The sequence below is a fragment of the Stegostoma tigrinum genome, chromosome 34 (genome assembly GCF_030684315.1).
Source record: "Stegostoma tigrinum isolate sSteTig4 chromosome 34, sSteTig4.hap1, whole genome shotgun sequence".
Lineage (NCBI taxonomy): Eukaryota > Metazoa > Chordata > Chondrichthyes > Orectolobiformes > Stegostomatidae > Stegostoma > Stegostoma tigrinum.
The window spans coordinates 13,101,383-13,126,754 of record NC_081387.1 but is presented as its reverse complement, the minus strand read 5'-3'; the positions used below and the strand labels follow the sequence as shown (position 1 = coordinate 13,126,754).

Here is a 25,372-nt window from a genome sequence, read left to right as displayed (position 1 = left end):
TTGACCCCGTATCAGAAGCAGCAGCAACCTTCAAGCAAGTGAGACTACAACTCCCAGAATGCCGGGCTGGGGTGGCGGTGCACACGTTTAGCATTACCCAAGCCACACATCACAATACGCTCAGCGACGGGGGCCAATGGGCGCTCGCCTGGCTTTCCGCACGGCGGCCAATCGGAAGGCACGTCCGGTGCTTGCGCCGCGCCGCAGCTTCTGGAAGCGTCTGCGGCTGGGGTGGCGGCGCATGCGCGGGGCCGTGGGCTCCCGGTATCCAAGGACATTGGAGTGAGGTGGGCGCTCTCAACCCGTTTAGACCGCGGCTGGTGAGGGAAGGTGGGGGTGCGCTGGAATAGGAGAGGGTGCATGGTGCTGTAGGAAGCTGCGCGCTGATACACAGGCTTGAGTTCCAGTTCAGAGTTGCTGTTTTCTGGGGCCGACATCGGCTTGTCGCTGGCCCCTGGACCTTAAATCGTCGAGAGCGAGGGTTTGGTGGTGGTGGTGGAGCTGGGGCGGGGTTATTGGGGCTGGGGCGGGGTTATTGGGGCCGGGGCGTGGCTGGGGCGGGGTTATTGGGGCCGGGGCGTGGCTGGGGCGGGGTTATTGGGGCTGGGGCGGGGTTATTGGGGCCGGGGCGTGGCTGGGGCGGGGTTATTGGGGCTGGAGTGCAGCTGACCTGAGGTGGGGTGGCTGGAGTGGAGGCTACTGCAGCTGTCATAGAAGGGGAGTTATGAGGACTGTGATAGAGCTGAGGTGGGGCACTTGTGTCTGGTATATTCAGGGTGGCGTTAAGTGGGCAGGGTGTTTACTATGGAGTTGTTCATAGAGTTGCTATTGCGACCTTTGGGAGCATTGCTGGAACTCTGGACAGGATTATTGGTGATTGCTTTAGAACTGGGCCTGGTACTCCTGGGAGGAGTGGTCAATCTGAGTCTGTTGCTCCTGGGAGGACTGGTAGAACTGTGGGTTTGCCTATTGAGCTTTCAAATTGTGGCAGGCTTATCCTAGGAGGTGCGATAGAACTGGAGTTGGAGCTACCCAAACACTACAATAGGTTGTGAGAGCCAGGGGGCTAAATAGCTTAAGGAAGCTGGTGTATTGATGAGGTTTTTAATAAGTTATGTGCGTTGGTAGTGAAAGAAGTAAAGAGGTTTCTGATGTGTCTGTTTATTTGGGTGTATAGTAGAATCTTGTGGGATTTTATTTTTGTTTGCTAGCTGTCTGAAGAAAGTGAGGTACTTTGGGAGAGTTGGAGTAACAGGATTTTGTACATCACAGTGGCGTTGGGCCGTATGCCAGCATGGCAGCTGCTGTGAGCTGCAGGCAGAGTGCAGCCAGAGGCCTGGCATCATTTGGACTCAGGCAGCGCCAACTCTGCTGTGGGAATCTTCCAAGGACACAGGGCGATGATTGCTACTACTATTTGACTTGGAGATGGAGTACCTTGCCTCTCTGCCATAAACAGGTAAGCTAGTAAAATTCTGAGGTTTGTAACTGCATGCCATACTGTGGTCCATTAGTTGTGTTACCTGTCAGCAGAGTGACTTCCTTCATCCTTTGAGTTAGAAACTGGTGATCTCCAGTCCCATTCCTGCTCTTGGGCATGAAGTCTAAATTGACACTTCTCTGTGCCAGAACCTGAAGAGTGCACCACTGTTGGAAGTGCTGTCTTTTGGATGTTGTTGAACAAGGATTGCGTCTGCACACTCAAATGGGAGTAAGAGGTCCCATGGCATCAGTGTGAAAAAACCCAACTAAAAGTCTGCTGGTGTCATAAACACACATGACTTGCTCCTGCCCCTAATTCATTTCTCTTCTCAGATTTGTTCCACTGTTCAATAAAGTCACGACTTGGGCAAGATTTGTCCTAATTTTTCAAAAATGTTATTTCTTATCTCAGTGCTTTAGGATGTTCTGAGGAACAGTTTGTCAGGGATATGATGTATTCGCCATTCCTATTCTCAGACTACTTTCATTAGAATATCATATTTCAAAGAACTCAAGGGATTTCTCTGAACTGGGCAAACTAAGTGAAATGGTGAGCCCACCAGTGCAGTACGTCATCAATGTTGAAAGGGGTGGGGAAGAAAGATATGATATAGACGTTAGGAAAGGCAAGCTTTTAATAACAAGGACAAGGCAGACTGGTGGGAAGATAGTTCACATCATTGTAACTATGGCAAAGAATGGGTTGCGATCAAGTGAGTTTTGTTTGAAAGGCAAATTATATTGATCATTTTTATGAAACATTGCAAAGTGTGGCAACAGTGGTGAAGAAGAAAGCTTTGAGTGCCAGCAATTATTGCAGGATATTATAAGGTGAATTGTTTCATATTAGAAGTTTTTGATTTTGGTTGAGTAACATCTCAAATCAGACTAAACACAAGTCAGGCGTAATCCACACGTGCAAAGTTTGGGGTTATCCTGAATTTCAACTTTCCTATGTTGGCTGAGGTTTACAAGAGGTCAAGGGTTATGATGCAGTGGGAATGCAGACAGACATGTACAGAAGTGGGATTAAGTCCATTTCATGACTGAAACAGGCTTGAGGTCCTGGTGGCCACTAGCTGTTCCTGTATCTTACACTCTGTTTATTTGTTCAGGGGATACGAGCATTTCTGGTATTGTCCATCCTTAATAGTCCGTGAAACATCTCGTATTTTTAATAGCCAGTTATGAGATGTAGGCATTGCTGCTTAGGTCAGCAGTATTGGCTGTCTTACAAAGACCGTATCTTTTTATTTTTCTGTTTTGGGACTGGATAAGGATTGTTTTGAAAATCCAGGATTGCATGAAGTATTACTGAACCTTTTTAAAGCAAGTTATCTAACATTCATTGCAAGTGCTGTTTGCACACATTGCTCAAGCAGTGGGGAGAATTACTACAGTTATTCAGAATGTTTGCTGTTTGTTTCTCCACAACTCTGCCAGACCTGCTGAGTTTCTCAAGCATTTTCTGTTTTAACCTCTAGATTATTCATCCAGTAACATTATTACTAGTGCACTATGTCCCCAAAATAATGTAGGAGTAGGTTGTAGAGAAATTTGAGCCCAAACCACTTTAAGTATGATTGTGGCTGATTAACTCAACTGTGCTATTCCACTATATCCCTTAATTCTCAGTGTTCAATGTAGTTTATTAATCTCTGGCTTGACATAATCCACAACTGAACTTGCACAGTTCTCTGGGGTGGAGAATTTCTGAGACACTCAACTCTTGGGAGTGGAAAAATTTCTCCTTGTCTCAGCACCTAATTGTCATCTCTTATCATGAAACTTTGCCCAGTGTTAGACTTTTCACCCATGTGATGTATGTTCACAATGTCTAGCATTGTTAAGCTTCTCAAGAATTGTACTTGTTGCAGAAAGAGCCCCACTTCTAAATTGCAGAGAATACAAGCTGATAGAGAAGTCTCTCAAATTCTTAATTGGATTTATTACTAACTGGATAGAGGAGTTGTTTGTCAACCAAGCAGATTTTTTTTAAACGTTGATAAGGCAATGCTTTATTGCCCGGAAGCCAAATAGGCTCATGAGGCTAGGTTCATGTGAAGATTAAATCAGGCAAGAAATGACAAGAAAAAGTGACTAGTAAACTCGTGACACATTTTTCTGACAATTAGACAGCATACATGGTCTTTTTTTATGTCAGCCAGTAAATTGTTCCTTTATTTTAGAAATGCCTTTCGGTACTTGTGACTGAGTTAAATTTCAAGACAAATTGCAGCTCCAGTCGGCAAATCCACAGGCTGTCATTGCCTGTTCCTGATGGCCTTGGGTCAATCAATTCAAAATGCCCAACTGCAGTTGTGAACAGACAAATGCCACTTAATGAAATCTCTGTTTTGAGTAGGTCACCAATTTATAATCACAAGTTGCTGATGTGAAAAGACTGCAACGACCACATGATCTTGGTAGCTGATCAATGTGATATATCTAATCTTCATCTGCTCACTACCCTCACCCACCACCATTCAACTGATATTAGCCAGTTTTCTTAGATGCTCAAAAAGCTGCTTCTGATCCAGTTTCTAATCTTCCTGTCCTTTATCTCAGAAAGGTGATGTCTTGTACTTTCCATGTCAGTATGTAAAATGTGCTGGCACAGAACATGGTTGGATAAAAATCGTAGGTGCTTCCAAACTACCTCCCGCTATGATCCATTTTAAGGTTTGAAAATTGCCATGATCCCAGTTTGGTTTTTATGGCTATTGTAAGGAAACTGAGGGCAACAGGACGGTTGGAGCTTTAAACTTGAGAAATTTTTAAAAACCTGCCATTTCACTGGCTTTTTCTTGGAGCAGGTATTGGTCTTCAAAGATCAGTTAGTTGTGTAGCTAAGGTTTGAAGGGGCTTTACAACTGTTAATACTCAAATGGAGCACCTTGTCAGGCAGTATATACGCACGCGCGCGCACACACATCGGTGTCCGGACCTCGGTGTGTGAAGTCCTGTCTTTGTATTATTGGATTGTATCCTTCTAAACCTTGTTTTTTTTCTGCAACACGAGGACGAGCATTGCTCTGTGTTGATGTCAGTTGTCAGAAATTACTTGCAACATGTTATTGTTGTGACTAAGCCTTTGTGTTTTTCTCTCTTACTACTCAGAAGCTCGAGGTGTGCAATGGCAGGTCTACCCGGCGGATTAGCAGTTCAGTGTGGGCCACACACGCTGCTGCGCACATTCAGTCCCGGACCAAGAGACAGCCAGTGGTCGCGGTGCGTACGGCGGGTGCCCATAGCCTTAACTTTGGGCCAACCCATTTTCCGGATTTGGAACGGGCCCAGGTACCCATGTATGGTCTCTTGCACAGTGCCTGCAGTGGAAAGTCATTCCCAAGTGACGTACGCCTGCAATCCCTCATCTGTATCCTGGACGAGGAAGTTAGCATGCAGCTGGTTGTGAGTGGCCGGGGTAAGGAGCAGACTGCCCTGCTGGAGGTGCCCAGCTCCAGGTCGGTGCATTTGCAGCAGCTGGTGGCCTCCAGGGTGGAAAGCCTGCCTGCTGAGCAAGCAGGTGCACTTCTACTGGCCCAGCTCGAAGGCATCTTGGATTCAATCACGACCGTTGATGGGTGCAACGCAGATGATATTGCAGTGGAGCAGCATGTCTCCTCTAATTCAGACAGTAGGGCAGTGGTGAAAGAATTGGTGGATGAGAGTGTTCCAGAATCACTGACAGGGAAGCCTGAGGGAACTGGAATGCCCCTTGCAAGTGTACGACTTTGCCACCCAGATGTACCTTCTGAGATGACAGCGAACCTTTGGGATGTGCACGAAGGGCACTCGGACTCTGTCAGGTCACTGTTTGACAGTGACTACTGCCCGATGTCATACCACTTGGCTTTTGAGCACCTGACAGCTTCTGCACAACGACTTGGGGCATTGGCTGCTTTCAGTGGCACTGGTAACCTTGCAAGTGTGAGTTCTCACAAGAAGGAACCCAGTATGGAGGAACATTTAGCTGTCCTTTATGAAAAGCTGAGGGTGGAGGTAAGACCGCTACTTATTTTAATTTAGTTGTCTGAATATATGAAAGAGTTAAGCTAATTAGGTCAATTGGTAACTATGCTACCTACTTTGTCTTCAAAGTACCTTTATATAGTGCCTTTGATGTAGAATAAATATCCCTAGGTACTTCAGTAGAGCTTTCTGTTAAAATTCAATCCTGAGGTGCTAGAGACATAAGGCAAATTAATAAAAGCTTAGATACGTGAGGAAGATTTTAAGGATCCTCTCAAATGGGAGGGGAAATAAGTGGAACAGTGTAGGGAGTGATTTGGTAGCTTAATGCCTAAGCAGCAGAGGGCATGTCCATCAGTTTCAGAGATAGTAGGAACTGCAGATGCTAGAGGATCTGAGATAACAAGGCGCAGAGCTGGGTGAACACAGCAGGCCAAGCAGCATCAGAGGATCAGGAAGGCTGACGTTTCGGGCCCAAACTGTCAGCTTTCCTGCTCCTCTGTGCTGCTTGGCTGCTGCGTCCATCCAAATCTACACTTCATGTCCACCAGTTGTTTGTACTGTGGTCTTGATATTAGGATCATTGTGCTGGTGTAGAAGGGTGAAGGCAGTCTTTTCTCTCCACTCTGCATCATGGATAACTGACTAAAATCAGAATCAGCTATGAGAAATTCATAATCTTGTGCTGTCAAAGAGGTGTTGACTACTTGGACAAGGTAATGGAGGGTGCCTGTGAATCCTGATTGAAAAATGAATTAATGAACACAGGGACAAAAGAGGCACCGTTAACTGTAAGCACATAAGAAACAGCATAGCAAGAACACTCCCTTTCGCCCTCCCCTCCCAACTGCACTAATATGGTTTGTGGAGCTGGAGGAGCATATCAGGTCTGACACAGCATCTGCAGTCCTTTCTATCTGCTGTCAATAAAATCCATAGTGCGAAGCCTCTTCCAAGGATGCACCGGGAAGTTTTCCTCCGTCCAAAGAGAGCTGAGAGTCTCTTTCCTGCTGCAATCCCTGGATATCTCCTCCGCCCTGAAGCTCTTCGACCACATCCTGAAACAAGCCCACTAAGACAGCCATATCTCCTTTTAGTACCTGCCTACACAGCCAGCAGGTTCCCCCTCCACCCCTCCAACAAGTGCCAGTGGAAGAGTCCAGACTCTCAACATCTGCTCCTCGGATGGTGTCTGACCTCCTTATTGACTGTGTGCTGATATGGTTGCCGTTACTGAATTCAGAGTTCACCATCTGAGGTGGTGTGGTTCAAACTCATCACCAGAATGTTAGCCTGGTATTTTGAATTACTAATTATTATTTAAGTTCATGGTCATGTGCTTCCTGTTCATATGGGTGTATTTCCTGTTTGTTACTTTCAATAGACATTGTGTTATCACAGTTTCCTTTAAATTTGTGTCAACTGTCAGTGTTCATAGCTGTAGCCATGTACAATAGCTTTCTGAAGTCTTCCTCCCAATTGTTGCTGACAACTCGCATATTAAAATGAAGCTTTACTTATTGATAAGCCAGCATGAACAGCTTGTAACCAAAATATTCTTACATTTCTAGTTGCCAAATTTCTTTTTGAAGCCGCACGATTATGGGATGTACTCTCCAAATGTAGAATTCATCAGCCAGTTTCCAAGGATCAAAACAAGGTGTGTACCTGCTTGTTGAAAGATACGTAAAGTGGGTATTATCAAAAACTATTGATCCTTCATGTCCTATTGCCTTTTAGCTGCCTGTGAAAGTACTTTTAAAAAGTTATTAAATGGGATGGATAACTAAGGGTGGGCAACAGATCAGAAAGTAGTTAGAGATAGTAGGAACTGCAGATGCTGGAGAATCTGAGACAACAAGGTGCAGAACTGGATGAACACAGCAGGCCAAGCAGCATCAGGAGCAGGAAACTTGACGTTTCGGGTCTAGACCCTTCTTCAGAAAGGGGGAAAGGGGACTCTGAAATAAATAGCGTCAAAGGAGGAGATAGGTGGAGAGGAGACAGACAGGTCAAGGAGTTGGGGTTGGAGCCAGTAAAGGTGAGTGTTGATGGGGAGTTAGGGAGGGGGTAGGTTAGTCCAGGAGGCGGGATGAGGCTAGTAGGTAGGAGATGGGGGTGGAGTTTGAGGTGGGTGGAGGGGATAGGTGGGAGGACAGGTTAGGGATGCAGGTATGAGCTGGGCTGGTTTTGGGATGTGAACAGGGGAGGGGAGATTTTTGAAGCTTGTGAAGTTCACATTGATACCATTGGGCTGCAGGGTTCCCAAGCAAAATATGAGGTGCTGTTCCTTCAACCTTCGGGTGGCATTGTTGTTTTGGTTATTATTGCGGGGAGGGGCTGTGAGGTATAAGATGCAGGAAAGACACGGTCGAGGGTGTTTTCGACCGCTGTGGAGGAGAAGTTGCAGTCCTTGAAAAACAAGGATATCTGTGATGTCCAGGAGTGGAATGCCTCATCTCGGGACCAAATGTGGCAGAAGTGAAGGAATTGGGAATAGGGGACGGCCTTTTTTTTTGCAGGAAGGTGGCTGAGAGGAGGTGTACTCTAGGTAGCTGTGGGAGTCGGTAGGCTTGAAATGGATATCTGTTTCCATGTGGTTGCCAGAGATGGAAACAGAAGTCCAGAAAGGAGAGAGGTATTGGAGATTGTCCAGGTGAAATTAAGGTTGGGGTGGAAGGTGTTAGTGAAGTGGATGAACTGTTTGCGCTCCTCGTGGGAGCACGAGGCAGCGCTGATACTGTCGTCGATGTAATGGAGGAAGAACTGGGGGATAGGGCCGGCGTAGCTTTGGTAGAGGGATTGTTCCACGCATCCTACAATACCTGCATTTCCTGCAACTCGTCCCTCACACCCCCTCCCCACACAATAACCAAATCAGAATCCCCCTCATCCTCACGTACCAGCCACCAACCTCTGGATTCAATACATCATCCTCCGACACTTCCACTATCTGCAATCTGACCCCACCACCCAAGACATTTTGCCCTCCATGCCCTTAACTGCCTTTCAGAGGGACCACTCTCTCCGTGACTCCCTTGTCCACTCCACACTCCCCACCAGCAGGATGTGCTACACCTCCCCCCTCACCTCCATCCCAGGCCCTAAGAAGACCTTCCACATCAAACAGATGTTCACTTGCACACCTGCTCATGTGGTATCTTGTATCTGCTGTTCCCATTGTGGCCGCCTCTACATCAGGGAAACCATGCGGAGGCTTGGGGGCTGCTTTGTGGAACACCTAGTCTCGGTTCACACCAAACAACTGGGCCTCCTGCAATGCCACAACGATGCCACCTGAAGGTTGCAGAAACAGCACCTCATATTTCATTTGGGAACCCTGCAGCCCAATGGATTCAATGCGGACTTCACGAGCTTCAAAAATCTCCCCTCCCCTGTTCGCATCCCAAAACCAGCCCAACTCATACCCGCTTCCCTAACCTGTCCTCCCACCTATCCCTTCCTCCTACCTCAAGCCTACTCCCATCTCCTACTGACTAGCCTCATCCTGCCTCCTTGATCTGTCCATCCTCCCTGGACAGACCTATCCCCTCTCTAACTCCCCACCTACACTCATCTTTACTGGCTCCAGCCCCACCTCTTTGACCTGTCTGTCTCCTCTTCCCCCTATCTTCTCCTTTATCCATCTTCTATCCGCCACCCCCTCTCTCCTTATTTATTTCGGAATCCCCTTCCTCTTCCCCCATTTCTGAAGAAGGGTCCAGACATGAAACATCAGGTTTCCTGTTCGTCTGATGTTGCTTGACCTGTGTTCATCCAGCTGTACACCTTGTTACATCAGGAAGTGGCGTCATTCTAGCCTAAGATAACAAGGTGTGGAGCTGGATGAACACAACAGGCCAAGCAGCATCAGGGGAGCAGGAAAGTTAACGTTTCAGGCCTAGACTGAAACATCAGCCTTTCTGCTCGTCTGCTGCTTGTCCTGCTGTGTTCATCCAGCTCTACACCTTGTTATCTCAGATTCTCCAGCATCTGCAGTTCCTACTATCTCCTCCCTCCAGTCTGTTTGTTTCAAGGCTGCAACTATGGTCACTGAGGTTACTGCCATAAGTACTTAGCTGTGGTTCTTGTATTTTTCAAACATTAAAGCTGAAATCATTGACCTGCTGTTGCATGTTCAGTTATCTAGGTGATGGGTCATTAATATCAGCGCCTGAAAAGCCTGACCTCTCCATTGGGTAGTTGTAGCTTATCTCCATCTAGTGGTAGTCTTTTGCAGCTGCAGACATGGTTGAATGCTTGAAACTGTTCATGTGAAATTGCACCGACAGCGTCCTCTGAAGGGTGATGCCTAAAGGATGCGTTGTAATTCTAATTATAGGATCACAGTTTAAAGCAATTATGTTTCTTATACTGGAATTCCCTGCAATGTCCCTGTTGCTTCAGGTGCACTTCACATGACAAAGGAGCAGCTTTCTGAGAGCTTTTGATTTCACATAAACCTGTTGGACTGTAACCTGGTGTTGTGTGACTTATGGCCTTGTGGCTTCCTGTTCAACATTAGAGGCCTTGGCGGCTTCACACCCTTTTAAGTTTCAAAGGACTGACCTGGAATTCTTTGAATTATTTTACTTTTTGTGATTGTATTGAACCAACGTGAGCAGTTACACTACCTCTGGGAGTGTATTGTAAGATGCTGTCGTCATTCTGCAAAGGACAGATCAACCGTCTTTACAAGATAATTACACAGCCGTGATAGATGGCAGCAATTCAAGAAGGGGACTGTGTAGTTTAAGTAAACACGCTGCTTTCTATTGCCAGGCCTGTTTTGTGACACATTTATCTCCATCCATTTGAGTCAACTTGTCCCTTGTGTGAGGTCTTCAGAATGACCAAGGATAAGTACCAAGGGAAGTAATGTGCACACTATGGAACTTATCCCACCTCTAGTGTTTTCATTACATCTGCTGATTGCCTGCTGTCTTCGTTTTTATTCTCTTTAGAAAAGGTAGACCACAACAGAACTAATGTAGGCACCACAAAGGAGAAGCCCAAATAAATTCTAACTTGTCTACTGTGGTCTTGGATTTATTAATCCAAGTCTAGTTCTTCAAAAGAGACTATAATCCACCACCAGAATATTAAAATGACTTAGCTGGCTTTGTTTCCACTGCTTTCTCTGAGACCGAATGGCTCATATAAACTCTTTGTATTTTGATGTCACAAAGTTCTTCTACATAATTAGTCATTACCCACCATTTTTTTAAATTGTTCTCTCTCAAAAAGTAGCTTTGCTCAATGGGCTGTTGGGATCAGAGTTTGGCATTATCCCTTTCCTTTGGAGAAGGAAAAGAAAGATGTTCATTGCCACCCTCTATATAGCTTCTACACCAGTAAAAGCAAAGACCAGGGAGCATAGTGTCAGGATAAGGGGTTGGCCATTCACAGTGGGCAAGAGAAGGTTTTTCACTCTGTTTAATCTTTGGTCTTCTCTATCCCAGAGGCATGTGTGTAGTGAAATCACTTGTTATTTTCAAGCCTGGTATAACCTCCTGAGGGGATCAAGAGTTATGGGACGTGGGTGAGACAGCAGAGTCAAAGGAGATTATTGTGTTGAATAACTGAGCAAGCTTGAGAGGCAGAATAACCAATTTCCCCCAAGCTTATAATTTGCTCGTATTTACACTGCTTTGTTGCTTATCTCCAAGGGGTCGTACCACCTATCAGGCAGTTGTGATGTTGCTTCGATTTCTTGCATGGAATTACTGTGCAGATGTTCACATGGAGGTAATGAAAATGACACAGCATCCTGAGGACTGGACCATCCAAGTACGCTGGAGAATTACAGGACTCCCGCTCCATGTTTTGATACTGAAATTTTACAAGAAAGACAAGACTGAACTCTATAGGTAAGATTATGGGCTACAGCTGCCTAATACTCACTGGGGGAGTTGGTTGCAGTGTGTCCTTTGGCTGTAGCATTTTAAAGAATTTTAGACCTGTCACAAGAAAATCCGGAACCAACAAAAACAGAAATTGCCCGAGAAACTTGGCATGTCTGTCAGATCTGAAGAGAAAACAGAGAGCCACTGGACTCAATATTAATTGTTTTATGTCTGCAAATGCTGTTGGATCCACTCAGTTTCTTCAACATTTTTTGTTTCAGACCATAGAATCCCTATGGAAATGGGCACTTTGGCCTAACAAGTTCCACTGACCCTCCGAAGAGCATCTCACCACACCCGGTAACCCTGCATTTCCCATGGCTAACACACCTAATCTACACATCCCTGAACACGATGGGCAATTTAGCATGACCAGTCCGCCTCACCCCACGTCTTTAGACTGTGGGAGAAAACCAGAAACCCTCATAGATGCAGGGAGAAGGTGTGGAATTTGCATAAACAGTCGCCTGAAGAACCGATTCTATCTCCAGCATCTGCAGTTATTTGTTTTATGCTAGAGCATTTGGTCATCGTTTGAGATGATCCCAGGATCCTTAAGTAGAGTCAGGGCAAACTGGACTAACTGGCAGTGATCTGTTAGTGGCCGTTTTTAAAAACATGCAATGATTCAAATTTTAGTAGAGTTGTTGAGGATATCTTCAGGATATCTTCACTTAGGAGACGAGGCAAAACTAGGATCTAAGAAGATAATACGATTGTTAAGATGTTTGCTGTCGAATTCAAGATCAGTGTCTGTTTGTTGTGATGTGTGTGTGTGTGTGTGTGTGGAAATTACTACCATGACTTATAGTTGGAATAATCAGGGTTGCACATATGAAGAGGCTAGTTAAGTAAATTGGGGAGCCAAAAACACAAGAATCTGTTGATAAAATTGGGCAGAGGCTGCTGTAGTGCACTAGCTGTTTTTTGGACCAAATGACCAGTTTGTGAGCTGTGAATTAACGTAATTTGAGCCATGAGAATTTTAATACAGCATCCATTATCACTTGTGTTAATGGCTGAGTACATCACTCACCCTCTGTTTCCATATAGTATTGATTCCCAAACTTGTAAGTTTCAGCCAAGTTCCTGGTGTAACAAAGGATAGGTCTGGCCATATTTGACTGTACCATTTATCCATTGCGAAGAGTGTCATTTACTAAAACACCTTTGATCGTGTGTCCATCAGACAATGGTCAGTGTGTAATGTTCTTAAGAATTTGTGGATAGAAGAGATAAAAACCATAGAAATGATACAGCACAAAGGTGGCCATTTGACCCATCTTGTCTATCTGACTCAAAGACACCCAGGTGCCTTTCCAACTTGGGCAGCAAATACCAGACGCCCAGCAACAGCTGGGTAAAAAGTTTTCTCCTCGTGTCTGTCTCTACCCCTCGGCATTCTATATTCCAAGGAGGACAACCCCAGCCCCTCCATCTGTCCTCACAGCTACAGTTCTTCAGCCCTGGCAAAATTCTAGTAAATCTTTTCTGCACCATCTCCAGAGCAATTAAATCCTTCCTGTAATGTGGTGACCAGATGTGCACAATATGCTCCAGATGAAGCCTCGCCGGTGTCTGATAGTTTCATCATTGTATCTCTACTTTTGTATTCTATAACTCTGCTAATGAGGGTATGCCTCCTTTACAACCTTAGCTACCTGTACGGCTGTCTTTAAAGATGTACTTGCACATCAAGATCTCTTAGTCCATCAATCCCTCTCACATATTCCCACTTTATTGTGTATTCCTTAAATCCCTTGCTTCACACTTACCAGAGTTGAGCTCCATCTGCCAGTTTCCTCCACCACTCATCTATATCATTTTGGAGATTACAGCTATGCACCGTGCAGCCAATTTGTGTGTTGTCGGCAGATTTCCCAATTGTGCCCCTTGCAGTCAAGTCAAAATCCTTCATGTGTAAAACAAACAGCAGGGGTCCCAACACCAAGCCCTACAGAACACCACTTGAAACCGCTTTACGATTGTAAGGGCAGCCATCGACCATTACCCCTTTTTGTTTCCTGTTACTAAACCAACTTTGAACCAATTCTGCACATCGCCCTGTATCCCGTGGGCTTTGTTTTTAACTAGTCTGCCATGTGGGACCTTGTCAAATGCCTTACCAAAACCCATATAGACAACATCCACTGCAATACCCTCCTCAATCTTACTTGTCACTTCCTCAAAGAATTCAATCAAATGTGTAAGGCACGGTCTTCCCTTAACAAATCCACACTAGCTATCCCATGTGTTTTGAAGTGACAGTTTATCCAATCTCTCGGGATCGGTTCTAGCAGTTTAACCATGCTTTATCTTATCTAAAGTCACTTAACGGCATCTCTCCGCTCCAGAACTTAGAAATGAGCAACAGTTGGCTGGTGGTGAGAAGATCCCTTCTTTTCATCTTTCTTCTATGCACAGAGTTTAACTGTTTCCACACAACCTATATGAGACAGCTGTGTGTATGGAATCTACCCTTGTAAAGAAAGTTTGGAGAGAGATGCAGTTGTCACGGTTCATCCCAAGCAGCTCTGTGACACAGCGTCCTGCTGTATGGCCTGTTTCCATTGACACAAACTGAGTTAAATGACAGCTGCGATGGTGAAAGACACTCTTTGAAATGTGGTGAACTTTCAGTGCAAACAAATGTCCTCCAAGTGTTGTAGGCTTGCATGTTCCAAGGTCCAGGACTTGTTGTGGGTCTTGCTAAAACTTTGAATAACGGTATAGCAGCCCATGTCGAAGACAGACATTTCAACCACTGTATTGAGGGGCTGGAGAACATAGAGCACCTTTGTCTGTCTACTTTACAAAGAATCTACCTTTTTAAATCAAGCAAATTAAAAACATTTTCAAGTACATTAGTGTACCATGGTGTGTTGAGGAATTGTTTTGTACTTGCTCTAACTTAATTTGAATTGTTTTTACTCTTAGGCAGCATACCTGACACGGAATGCACCCTATAAATATCTAGTCTGCTGAATCTGAGACATATTGAATTTATGGCAAACTCTGTAATATTCAATGTTTAATAATAGTTTTACAAATTTTATGAACATAATTTTACAAAAAACATACAGGCAAAAAATGTTGGCCTTACCAGTGATGCTCACACCCCATTGAAAGGATAAAGATTTTTTTGAAAATAAGGGAACTGATTCCTCTTAGCTGTTGAAGCTATGCAGCACATTCCATGATTTGCTTCAAACTTAATATGCGTATTGCTCTTCTTTCCTTCCCAATGCTGCAGAACCTACGATGCATATTCCACATTCTATTTGGGACCTGATGGACTTATTCACCGACACAAGATTGACAAGGTCAGCAAAAAGATGATCATACGAAACTGGGAATTTGGTGCAGGTCTTTTTACCCAGAGTGGTTAAAAATGTGGGACTACTCTCAACATAGTGTGGATGAGACATATAGTATAGATACATTTGAAGGGAATCTGTGTAAAAGCATATGAAAGAAAAAGCAATAGAAGGTAAATAGTTATTGAGGTTAGATGAGAGGGGTGAAAATAGAGCAATGTGCCATTGTTGATTCAACGCAGACAATTTGGGCTGAATAGCTGTTTAGGGTGGTTTTTTGGATTTAAGAAAAAATGACCACTTGTCTTCCCCTCTACCTCCCGAAACCTAACACTTAAATTTGTGAGCGCACTACAATGGAGAGGGGCTAAGATTATTTCAGATTCCTTTTCTTGTTTTTTGCGGCTGAAGGGATCTTTGCAAAGCTTCAGTACGAAATCTGATTTTGTATGTGGTTGTCATGTTGAATGTCATATAGTAGCAACCAAGTACAATTCATCGTACCCAGTAGCAAGGCAATGTTCAAACGATGGGCATTGCCCCAAACCTTTAGAGAACAGGAGGTCATCCATTGAAACTACTCCGTTTCTCCATGCCTGCTCCCTTAAGTCGGCCATCCCTCATCTGTTTGCAGTATCCACATAGCCATGACATCCTGCACCCTCAAAAGTCAGTTGTCCATTTTTTGCAATTCACGAGACGTGAGCTGTCTTAGATCAGCATTTATTATTGATTCCTGTTGACCCTTGAGGGCAGTAGTGAGAGCAGCCTCCTATTTTAATCTGTGGGTGAATGCTATTCTGTCTGACTTCTTCCACACTTTCTTTTCAGCGGTTCCACAGCGGACAAGCTGGAGTAAAACAGTTGGGGATTTGCAATTTCCATTATTGCACCAGCAGCTTCTATTGGCAGCCAGTACAAGTGGTTGTCACACTGCCTGTCAGGCTTGGCTCAGTTGGTCACACTCTCTCCCTGGGTAGAAAGATATGGGTTAGAGTTCCAATCAGAAGTCATTGGAGGGTTGCAGGTCCTGGGAACTCATTTTCCTGAAAAGGCAGTGGAAACGGTCTGAACATTTTTCAGGTAGAAATGGTTTGATTCTTGATAAGCAAGAGTGTGAAATGTAATCACATGAGGGAGCATTAGCTCAGCCATGATATTAATTGGAAGAGCAAGTTCCAGCGACTGTCTGCCCTATTCCTCCTCCCACTTCACATGTTGGAACTTTGCAACTGTCCTAAGCTGACACTTGAGTGCAGCACTCCCAGATATCTGTTGTGCTGAGAAATTGCAAGTTCTAGTGTAGGTGCAGAGATGCTATTCAACTGCAAAGTAATTTATCCAGTTATTCATTTCATAGCTGCTTATGGCTTATTCTCAGTGATAAAAGGGCAAGACATTTGTTTCCATATTTCCTAACAATAGTTATTTGCACACTGGAGTGAAGTCATTCAAATATAATTTTTTAAAAAAGCAATAAAACCAAAAACACCTAAAGATGAAAAATAATAAAATAAAATGTAAAAACAAATTTTTGCTAAAGCCATAAGTTGATGAATATAAAAAAGTTAAACAAAGGAATTCTTCTAAATTTTTAAAATTTGGCTTTATGTTGTGCCTGTGCATGCACAGTCTTGGGGGAAGAAAAATGGTGGCGAACATGTGCAGTTGGCTTGATCGTAGGATTGGTGTCAGAGTGTGATTACATTTCACACTCTTGCTTATCAAGAATCAAACCGTCTCTGCCTGAAAAATGTTCAGACCGCTTCCACTGCCTTTCCAGTTATCAGTAGTAGTAATAGTTTTTATCAAATGAATGAATTGGTAATTACATTCATTTCTCAACTTATCACATTATAGGAGGGAGGTGATAGCACAGGAGAGGGCACAGAGGAGACTTTCTAGGATGTTGCTTGTGCTGAAGCACTTCAATTTTCAGAGAACTTAGACAAGAGTTGTTTACCTTAGAGCAGAGGAGATTTGAGGAGGGCAAGTGATAGGGGTGTATAAAATTGAGGACTATAGAGTCTGGATAGGAGGAAACATTTCCCCTTGATAGAAGGGACCAGAGGACATAGACTAAGGTAAGGGGTGTCAGGTTTAGAGGAGGTCTGGAGAAGCATTTTTAACCTGGAAAGTGGTAACAATTTCGAACTTGCTGTCGGTAGGTTCGGGTCGAGGCAGAAGTGTTCATAAAACTGAAGAAGTATTTAGATCCTTCTTTGGTGCAGCAAGGTGGCTGCCTCACAGCTCCAGGGATCTGGGTTTGATTCCAGCCTCAAGGTAACTGTCTGTCTGTCTGTGTGGAGTTCGCACATTTCTTCTCGTGGTCTGCATGAATTTCCTCTCTGACCAAAGATGTGCAGGTTGGTTGGATTGGCCATGCTTAATCACCTCCATAGTGCCCAGGGATGTGCAGACTAGGTGGGTTAGCCGTGCAAAATGCAGGGTTACAGGGATGGGGCTGAGTGGCCTGCTTCCAGACTGTATGGATTCTATGAAACAGTTTTCTAACCGTGATACTGGTGTGACCTATTTTCGTTGATTTCTCTCCCTGCTTTTTCTATGCCCACAGATGATGCCAACCCAACCCCCACTTACCAAAGTGAAGACACTGCTTGTTGGAGCACTGGTTGCCCTTGGATTGGAAGAACACCGCCCGGCGTTGAATCTGCTGCTTGCTCAGTCTGCTGGCAAAGTGGGGGAGAAGCACTGCTGAGAGCGCCAAAGAGGGAGGGATGGGGAGAGGGTTTTGCGCTGTCAGGAACACACATGCCAAGCTTGCTCGCTCGCTTGCTGGCAGTTGCTGCGCCTTGCACATATCCAGGTTCCTTCGGTCGTCGCATGTCTTGATGCATTTGGAAACCCCACCCACTTGCACCCCTGTGTTTCGCCCCCTTTGAACTGATTTTGCACTGTACATAAAGTGGTGGAGAGAATGCAGATCTGTGCAGCATTAGGCTGCCTGGAGAGTACATACTGTCAGGTGAGCCATGTGTAAAATAGTATGACCATGGTACATTGTGTTTTTTAATTTCCATCCAAATGATTGTGAACTCTACTAGAGTAAGGCATCAGTGGGTTTGCATTTTGTTTGTGTTGGGAGCATATTTCTAGTTGTCCAGATGATCAAATCAAAAATGTTGGGTTTGTTCTGTTCGTCAGGCTGTTGGATTTCCCGGAATGCATCAGGCTCCCCGCTCCCCCATCACCTAACTTTGCACTTAGAAAAAATCAATGGGATTCAATGGCGGGCTTGCGGAGTGGGACGTGGATTTGAGGAAGGTAGAGGGCAGAATGCTGTATTTCCTCTTGCTTTTGCCATAGCCCCAGCTGCAGTAGTCGGAACACTTGCCTCACTGAATCTGTATTCTGGTTTCTCCCATTTGCAATTCAACTGCAGTCTCTGCTGCATGATGGTTCATATTGGAAAATAAACCCGATGCAAAGGGAAATTACTGCAGATGCTGGAAATCTTGACAAGCAAGATATACCGGAGATACTCAGTGGTTCAGGAGGCACTTAGAGCGACAGCACTTGACCTTTCAGCTCAATGGCCTTTTATCAGGGAGGAAGACTGCTATTGTTCCTGGATAGTCTTGATTGCCTGGGGTAGAAGGGGATAAACATCTCTGCCTGTCAAGAAGCCTGTTTGTGATTCTCCATCGGCTTTCTCTCTGAGCTTGTCTTCCCACAGATGCTGTTTGACCTGCCGAGTGTTTCCGGAATTTTCCGTAACTGTCCCTTTAATTACATGACCACATTGAGCAGTACTGTTGAGAATAGAAGAAGCACGCAAGTTCATTGCTTAGTAATTCCTCAACGGGCAGCAATCCTTGTTGTTATTTTTCATTTATTCATGTCACTGAATGGATCAGTTTGGTTTAATTGTGGTTCCAGCCTTTGAACATGTAATCTCAGCCTGATACTGCAGCGTAACTTAGAGAATATTGCTTCATTAATGTTGGTTAAATTGCTCGTTCAGGCTCAGGTTGCTGTCAAAGACCCTGAAAGACTGGAAAAGCTCCCTGAATTGTAAAACAAAAATTGATCATTCATTTCATTACTGTTAGCAGAATCCCATTGTGTGCAAATTTGAGCTGTATGAGCAACACTTGTTGCACTTAGGATTTTAGCCATAGCCTCAAATTCCATTAGAGACAGGCAGGAACTGAGACTCCCAGAGCATTATTGAGAGAGTACTGTTATTAGAGAGTGCAAGGGCCTTTTGGGTATAATGTTAAACAAAGGTCTATCTGTCCACTTGGGTAGGTCCTGTCGTGTCACTGAGAAGTATTTCTGAGGGAGTGCTTCTATTTCCCCCCTCATCTGATTGCACTGAACAAATTATCTGGCTGTGCTCTATCATTATTTTAAAGACTTTGCTGTGTCCAAATTGGCTGCCACCTTTCCGTACATTAAAGCATTATCCATGGGCAGTTAAAGCACTTTAAGTTGTGCTGAGGGTGTAGATGTTGCATCTTCTATTTCTCAGCCACACTTGCACTTCCATTTGATTTTGTCTGTTGTGGTTGTTTGTTCTTGGGCTGCTTTGAAAGGGAATGGGTTTTGCTTAGTGCAGCGCTGTGGAGTTAAGAATATACGGCATAAATGAGCCTTTTTAATGTAGACCTAATTTAAAATTTGGGGTTTAAACTTCTACTAGAAGATAAGGCAAAATTGAGCAAATGCCCACTACGTATATGGTGCAGTATGTTCCAGAGTTTCAACGCTATTCAACCGTGCTGTCTTAGCAATGTTCAGGACCTCTTCCTTGTCACCCAGAGAGGAGAGGTTTAATTGTTTAATTAAAAACCCCCCATTGTTTTCTTAAATATCACAACAGTTTGATGTTTGTGTGAAACAGATGATCATCTTAGGCCTTGATACTTTTCACTCTGTCCTGTCAATTCTGTACTGACAGTGTGGCCTTGATTTGAATCTGTAATCTATCTTCAGAATGTTAACTGAACTGATTCTATGCACCAGAAAGTAAATAACATGTAAATGTCTTGGCAAAAAAAATTGTTGCTATTTGGAATAGAGCAAGCAAGTTATTTTCCTCCCTTTTCTACATGAAAGTACACCAGCCAATTTGACAAGGAACAAAACTTATATAACTTAAGTAGTTAACAGATTTGTTTAAGAATTTTTCCTGATGTCCTAGTGTGTGTTACTGACTGGGAAGCTAGTCTCTGTAGTTTTCCTGATGCAAACCCAGGCAGCTGGATCAGAGAGAAATCCTGCAAATTTCTCGTGAAGGTGTCTCCTACTTGGCTGTATGGCTTTCAGTGAGTTGAACTGGGTGGTGATAAAGATGGGAATATTTGATAGCAGTGAGGGCATGTTAAGGACATCATAGCTGAACCTACCCGACAGATTATTCACTTTACACTGTCTTCAACTGTTGGCTTCAGAGCTGAGGCCCTACTATACACCATTGGCAGTGAATGGGTGTGTGTTCTGGTTGACAATTAACCCCTTCCCCACTCCCCAAACTAGTCCAGAAATGTGGAGGCTTAACTTACTTCGTCTTCTCCATCCAGATGATATTAGCTAACAGCTCAGCAAGATTTGCCCTTAATTGTGTTCAAGTATTTGTCTACTAGACATGAATGGATAAATTATGTTTTGTTGACCACTTATGGCTGTTTTTTTCTTATGTACATGTTTCTTGAGAGCGGACCTGAATATATGAAAGAATATATTGGAGGGAGCGCAGGGTGTGAATTATCTTGGAGGAACTGATTTAGATATTGGCCTCAAACATACTTTACTGTACCGAAATTCTAATTGCTAAGTTGGCAATTCTGTCCAGTGTTGATCCTAGTGGGCTATCTTTCTGTGAGGAAAAGAGCATGGCGTTTGTCTTGATGTCTGTTTCCGCACTGCGATTAGGCTGATTATGAGCAATTGGATAAAGTATATTCATGCACTGTATTCTTGAACAAAGAACATTTCATTAATTTATAATTTGGCTGGAATGGTGTGTGTTGGCTTCCATTTGAACACTCCTGATGTTTTGCAATTCTGTTCCTGTAGCTGCATTCTAACCGTAATTGGATCCTTTTTAGGAAAGGGTGAGGCAGAATTTATGTCTGCCTCAAACATCCAACTATTTACTTGGTTGCTGAATGCATATCTAAAAGAATATTTCAGAATTACAAGGTCACAAAATATTTGTGTTTATGCCCGTCGCTTTGATGCGGTTGAACTGAATTTCACTTAATTTCGGTGATAGTTTTCCTTTTTTTAAAAAAAATTTACTTTCTTCTAGTTACATGCCCTGACTCTCAACCAGACTGAATCGAATCCCTTAAGCTCGAATCCCTTGCCAAGTTTAGATGGAATTGAAAATTGCAAATGTGAAGTGGCTTTCAATGTTCCCTGAAGCTGAATAAAAGCATTAAGACATCAGGCAGTGTCGTTAGTCTTTCCTTGCTGAGTGAGTACTCCCAATTGTGTCATTAAGTTGGATTGATACACAACTGTTGGATTTTATAGGCTCTCTATTGTTTATTGAACGTTTGCTAGTTTGTGGGTCTGTGCAGAATACACAGTTCCTGTGCATCCTGAGGAATCACTGTGCAAATCTTGTTTCCCTTGCCTCCCATCTGTTTAATCTCAGTGATATAGAGTGAGGTACCTCTATTGATCAGACCTGAGGGACTCTTTGTTGTTATAAAAATCCTTTTTACTGCTTAAAACTTGATTGATCAAGAGCCTTATGGTAGAGGAATCATGCTCCCTGTATCAGTCATAATGGCGTAGAGTTTGCAGTTGTAATGATAGCAAGCCTGTGGACATTTACCCTTGTTACTTCAACTGACAGCTGTTTCTGGAGACGCCACATGGACAGAATAATGTGGAAATTCAGAAGTTACTGTCAATGATTTTACACTCCCTCGTAGGTTGTGTAGTTTGTCTCACCCTGACTAAAATCAAGGAAAAAAAAAACTTGTGATGTGTCTCTTTATACTATTAGTCTTGTGTTTTTAAAAGCAAACCCTTGGTGTAACTGAGTTTCTAATGGCCTGTGAAGTTCATAGTTAAACTTGAACTGCTTCATTAAATCTGAAAAAAATATTATTTGTGACATGTAAAATTTAACAAGAAATCAGCTTCTATCTTGATCTCACGATCAGTTGCTGTACGAATAATTGATCAAAATGAACAACCAAGTGCACATTGCTTACTGGTTCGCTGTCTGTGAATAATTCAGTTTGCTTGGCTGATTACTTTGGTTTGGCTCCAGGTTCACACTGATATTGGGAAAAGGGAAATGTGCTGTCCGCACATTGTGAGATTTTTGGTGAGCAGCCGCTTTTAAAATCGGCGGCAAGGAGAGTCTCTGCACCCATGATTGTTAAAACAGGCCGTTGAAACCCCAGTGGACAGAGTAGTGCATTTGCAGCAGGGTTTTCAGTAAAACAGTTAATTTCAATGATTAAAGATAGTTGTTTTGAATTTTTTTTAAACCTTTGATCTGACACTGTTTATTGAGTTCTCCTTCAGTGGCTAATTTTCACCCAACTGCATTTGTTTTTTTCAAGAACGTGCAAAGACTTTCGGCTTGTTTTTGCATTTCCTCATGTATGTAAATGGGCTCATGCCCTTTCAATTATTTTCTCTGAATCTGCCAACTTTGGTTTTGTGCAGGATGCTGGTATTATCGAGTTTATGGTTTTTCCTGTATTGGCTAATTTTAGTCGCTCATTCCCATTGCTATATCTCTCCAGCTCTGCTGTTGCCTGGACCTTGTGCTTAGTGCATTTCTGTCAGTGCAGCAACATCCTGGTCATCTGTGTCTCCACTTTCCCCTGCCTGAGTTAGCACTTAATCATGCCAAAGATTTTTCTTAGGATGCTCGCAGATTTATGTTGGTGTAGTAGCTTCCCATATTGAGCTGTACCCAAAGTTGGCTTTCTGCCGAAACTAAATGGATCAATGTTGAGGTAACTCCACTGCCTAATCATCATGAAGTAGATACAGGACTGGATGTAGCAGTGATTTTCAGAGGACTACTATTGCCTGCCACCTGTGTCTGTGAACTTCTGGCATTTTTTGTAATTGCTGCTGTCAGTTATACAGATGATGTTTTCACACTGGCGGTGGTTGGTTAGGTAGTGAAATCCAGTATGGTGTACAACACTGCAGAAGCCAAGTCTGGATGATATGGCTTCAGAGCTCATCTTGAAGATGCTGGTATTCCCAACAGTTTATGGTTTTTCCTATATTGGGTAATTTTTGGCCACTCATTCCCATTGCTATTTCTGTCCAGCTCTGCTGACCACCTACTGGATGCATCCTCCAGAAATCACCTCTCCCTTCAAAAGCTGTGTTTTGCTGTTGGGAACATCAAGTGGAAGGAGGTCATAGCAATTTCACAATGGTGTTGCTACTGGTGACCAGACCACTAACCCCCCCCTGTATTGTGGAGGGTTTTGCTGACTAGGCCAGCATCAGTTGCCTACAAAGTAGAGGTGGCGAGACTGTCTGAAACACTGGGTTACATGGCGAAGGGGCTGCCACAATGGTGGCACTGAGGTCCATTTTTAGTGGGCAAAAGGGATATTGCCCTGATAATTTCAAAGACTGGCTGACAAAATACCGTCCAAGACAGTTTCCAGTGGCACTTGAAGTAACAAAAGAAAATGCAGGTTTGTCACCAAAACAAAGGCTACTGTTTCACTGCTAGACTCCTACTGAGAACTGAGTCATTGAAGGGCAAGCCCCAGAAAGTAATGCAGCCTTTCCCTTGAATGAGGCTGGAAGGCTTTGGCCAGTGCTTTACTAATCTGGGCTGGATTTCTCCTGTTTGTTGTAGGACTGAAAGTGCAAAAATTATCTGAAAAATATAAAGAACATGTTTTATGAACCTGCTGTTTCAGAAAAGCTAGAATTTTTTTGATAAAGATTGGTTAAAATAATCATGTAAAATTAATCTGAAGTGATCAGTGCTGAAGAACTTGCTTTCATTCAGAATTCCAATTCAGAATAGCTTTTTAAAAAGGATTTCGGCAATAATCTGAAATCAGTAACACCATGCTGGAAATGCTAAGTAGGTCTGCTAGCATCTGTAAAGAAGGAAGCAGCTGATGTTTCAGGTTAGTGACCTGTCATGACTTTAGCTTGTTGGATTGACACTGTGCACTTAACCTTCTGCTTGACTTCTAAGATACCAAACAAAAGAGTCATTGATCTTCAGCAATATGTCACGTCTGTTGTGCTGTGTGGGGTTTTGGCATTGTGGCTCATGTAGATCAAAGCCTGGAAACTAAAGTTTGGAAAAGTAAATTTTTAAGAAGAAATTTTAACCAAATAGGACAGCACTGGCCTAAGCTGTCCAGGTTCTTTCAAGGAAAAAGGTTGCATGACTTTCTGTGGCTTGCCTTTCAATGACTCAGTTCTGAGGAGGAGTTCGGCAGTAAAATATAAACCCATCTGTTTTGGTGACAAGCCTGCATTTTTAGTTACTTCAAGCACTGTTGGAAACTATCTTGGAGAAGATAGAAGTTGCTAAGCTCCAAGGCTGTTTAGAGCTGCTCATGCTGGAATTCATGCTTAGTTATCAGAATGCAAATATGGAATACTTGATTTGATTTTGATCTGAATGATTTGTTGTCACGTGTGTTTGATATAAAAATACAGTGAGAAGTGTACATAGATGGTGCCATTCGCCTTAACTTAAGATCAGCAAAAGATAACTTGAGAGCTCAATTTTCCACTGCCATAGTCCCAGTCAGGGCTTCCTGGCCCTTGTCATACTCCATCAGAGTCAGTATTGGCAGCCTCACTGGCCCGCACATTCATCTCCTGCCACATGGTTCCTGGTCGTGACCCAGCTCTTTCCCGACTCCTTAGGTAGGTAAAGGAGGTCAGGAGAGACAGACAGAATCTTGACCTCTGTAATAAGAAGAGAGCGGAGAATAAAGGACTGAGAAAGAGCACTGGTGAGCAGAGTGGAGCTCTGAATGGAAGGACTTACACTGCCTTATCACATGTTCAATCAGAGTCTGTGTCTCCACATGTTGAGTGGCCCGTGGTTTCCTCTCCTGAATAAAGCTTCACAGCCTTGCTCTGGACAAAAATTAGCTGTATTCTGCACGGATGCATGCTTTGTTACTGTTGTGATCTGATTGTGGCCTTCTCTGTAATTATAAACTGTGTATATAGTTCTACATAATATTTAAGAAAATAAAACTAATGCCAAATTTCTGCCTTAATCTCTGCTTTCCTTTCGTCATTATTGGGTGAAGATTGTGGTAATGTCACTGGATTAGTAATCCAAAGGCCCAGATTAATCCTGTTGGCATTTGGTTCAAATCCCACTGGTGTTTACATTCCATTAATCTAAACTATAAAACCCATTCCATCTACTGGTGACCGTGAAACGATTATCAGTAATTGAAAGAGGCCTACAAAATTTGAGAGGCATAGATAGAGTGGATAGTCTGAGGCTTTTTCCCAGATTGGAAATGTCAACTACAAGAGGGCACAAGTTCAGGGCGAGTGGGGGAGAATCTAGGGAGAAGTGCAGGGAAATTTTTTCACAGGGTTGTGGCAGCCTGGAAAGCTTTCCTGGTGGAAATGGTTATAATGCTAACCCTAACCCTATCGCAGGCACATTTAAGAATATTTTAAGGAGTACCTTGATAGTCAGATGAATGGAGGCAAACAGAGGAATAGAAA

At 43.6% G+C, this 25,372-nt stretch overlaps 1 protein-coding gene across 2 annotated transcripts; it reads left to right on the top strand.

Moving 5' to 3' along the window:
- The first annotated feature begins 224 nt into the window (after nt 1–224).
- On the top strand, nt 225–24,906 carry c34h6orf136 (chromosome 34 C6orf136 homolog). 2 transcript variants are annotated; one of them, XM_048520115.2, is made up of 7 exons: nt 225–287; nt 1,273–1,459; nt 4,603–5,487; nt 7,029–7,117; nt 11,127–11,327; nt 14,617–14,686; nt 17,256–24,906. In XM_048520115.2, the coding sequence occupies exons 2-7, from the start codon at nt 1,295–1,297 to the stop codon at nt 17,397–17,399; spliced, it is 1,554 nt and encodes a 517-aa protein (XP_048376072.2). In that variant the 5' UTR covers nt 225–287; nt 1,273–1,294; the 3' UTR covers nt 17,400–24,906. The 2 variants fall into 2 exon arrangements, with proteins under 2 accessions (XP_048376072.2, XP_059495358.1); XM_059639375.1 differs by having other exon boundaries at nt 251–287; nt 1,212–1,459.
- Nucleotides 24,907–25,372: the final 466 nt, after the last annotated feature.

Coding starts and splice junctions, on each gene's coding strand:
- c34h6orf136 (XM_048520115.2), top strand. CDS start 1,295: ATGGCAGCTGCTGTGAGCTGCAGGCAGAGTGCAGCCAGAGGCCTGGCA. Junction 1,460..4,602: donor TGCCTCTCTGCCATAAACAG/GTAAGCTAGTAA, acceptor CTTACTACTCAG/AAGCTCGAGGTGTGCAATGG. Junction 7,118..11,126: donor TTTCCAAGGATCAAAACAAG/GTGTGTACCTGC, acceptor CTTATCTCCAAG/GGGTCGTACCACCTATCAGG.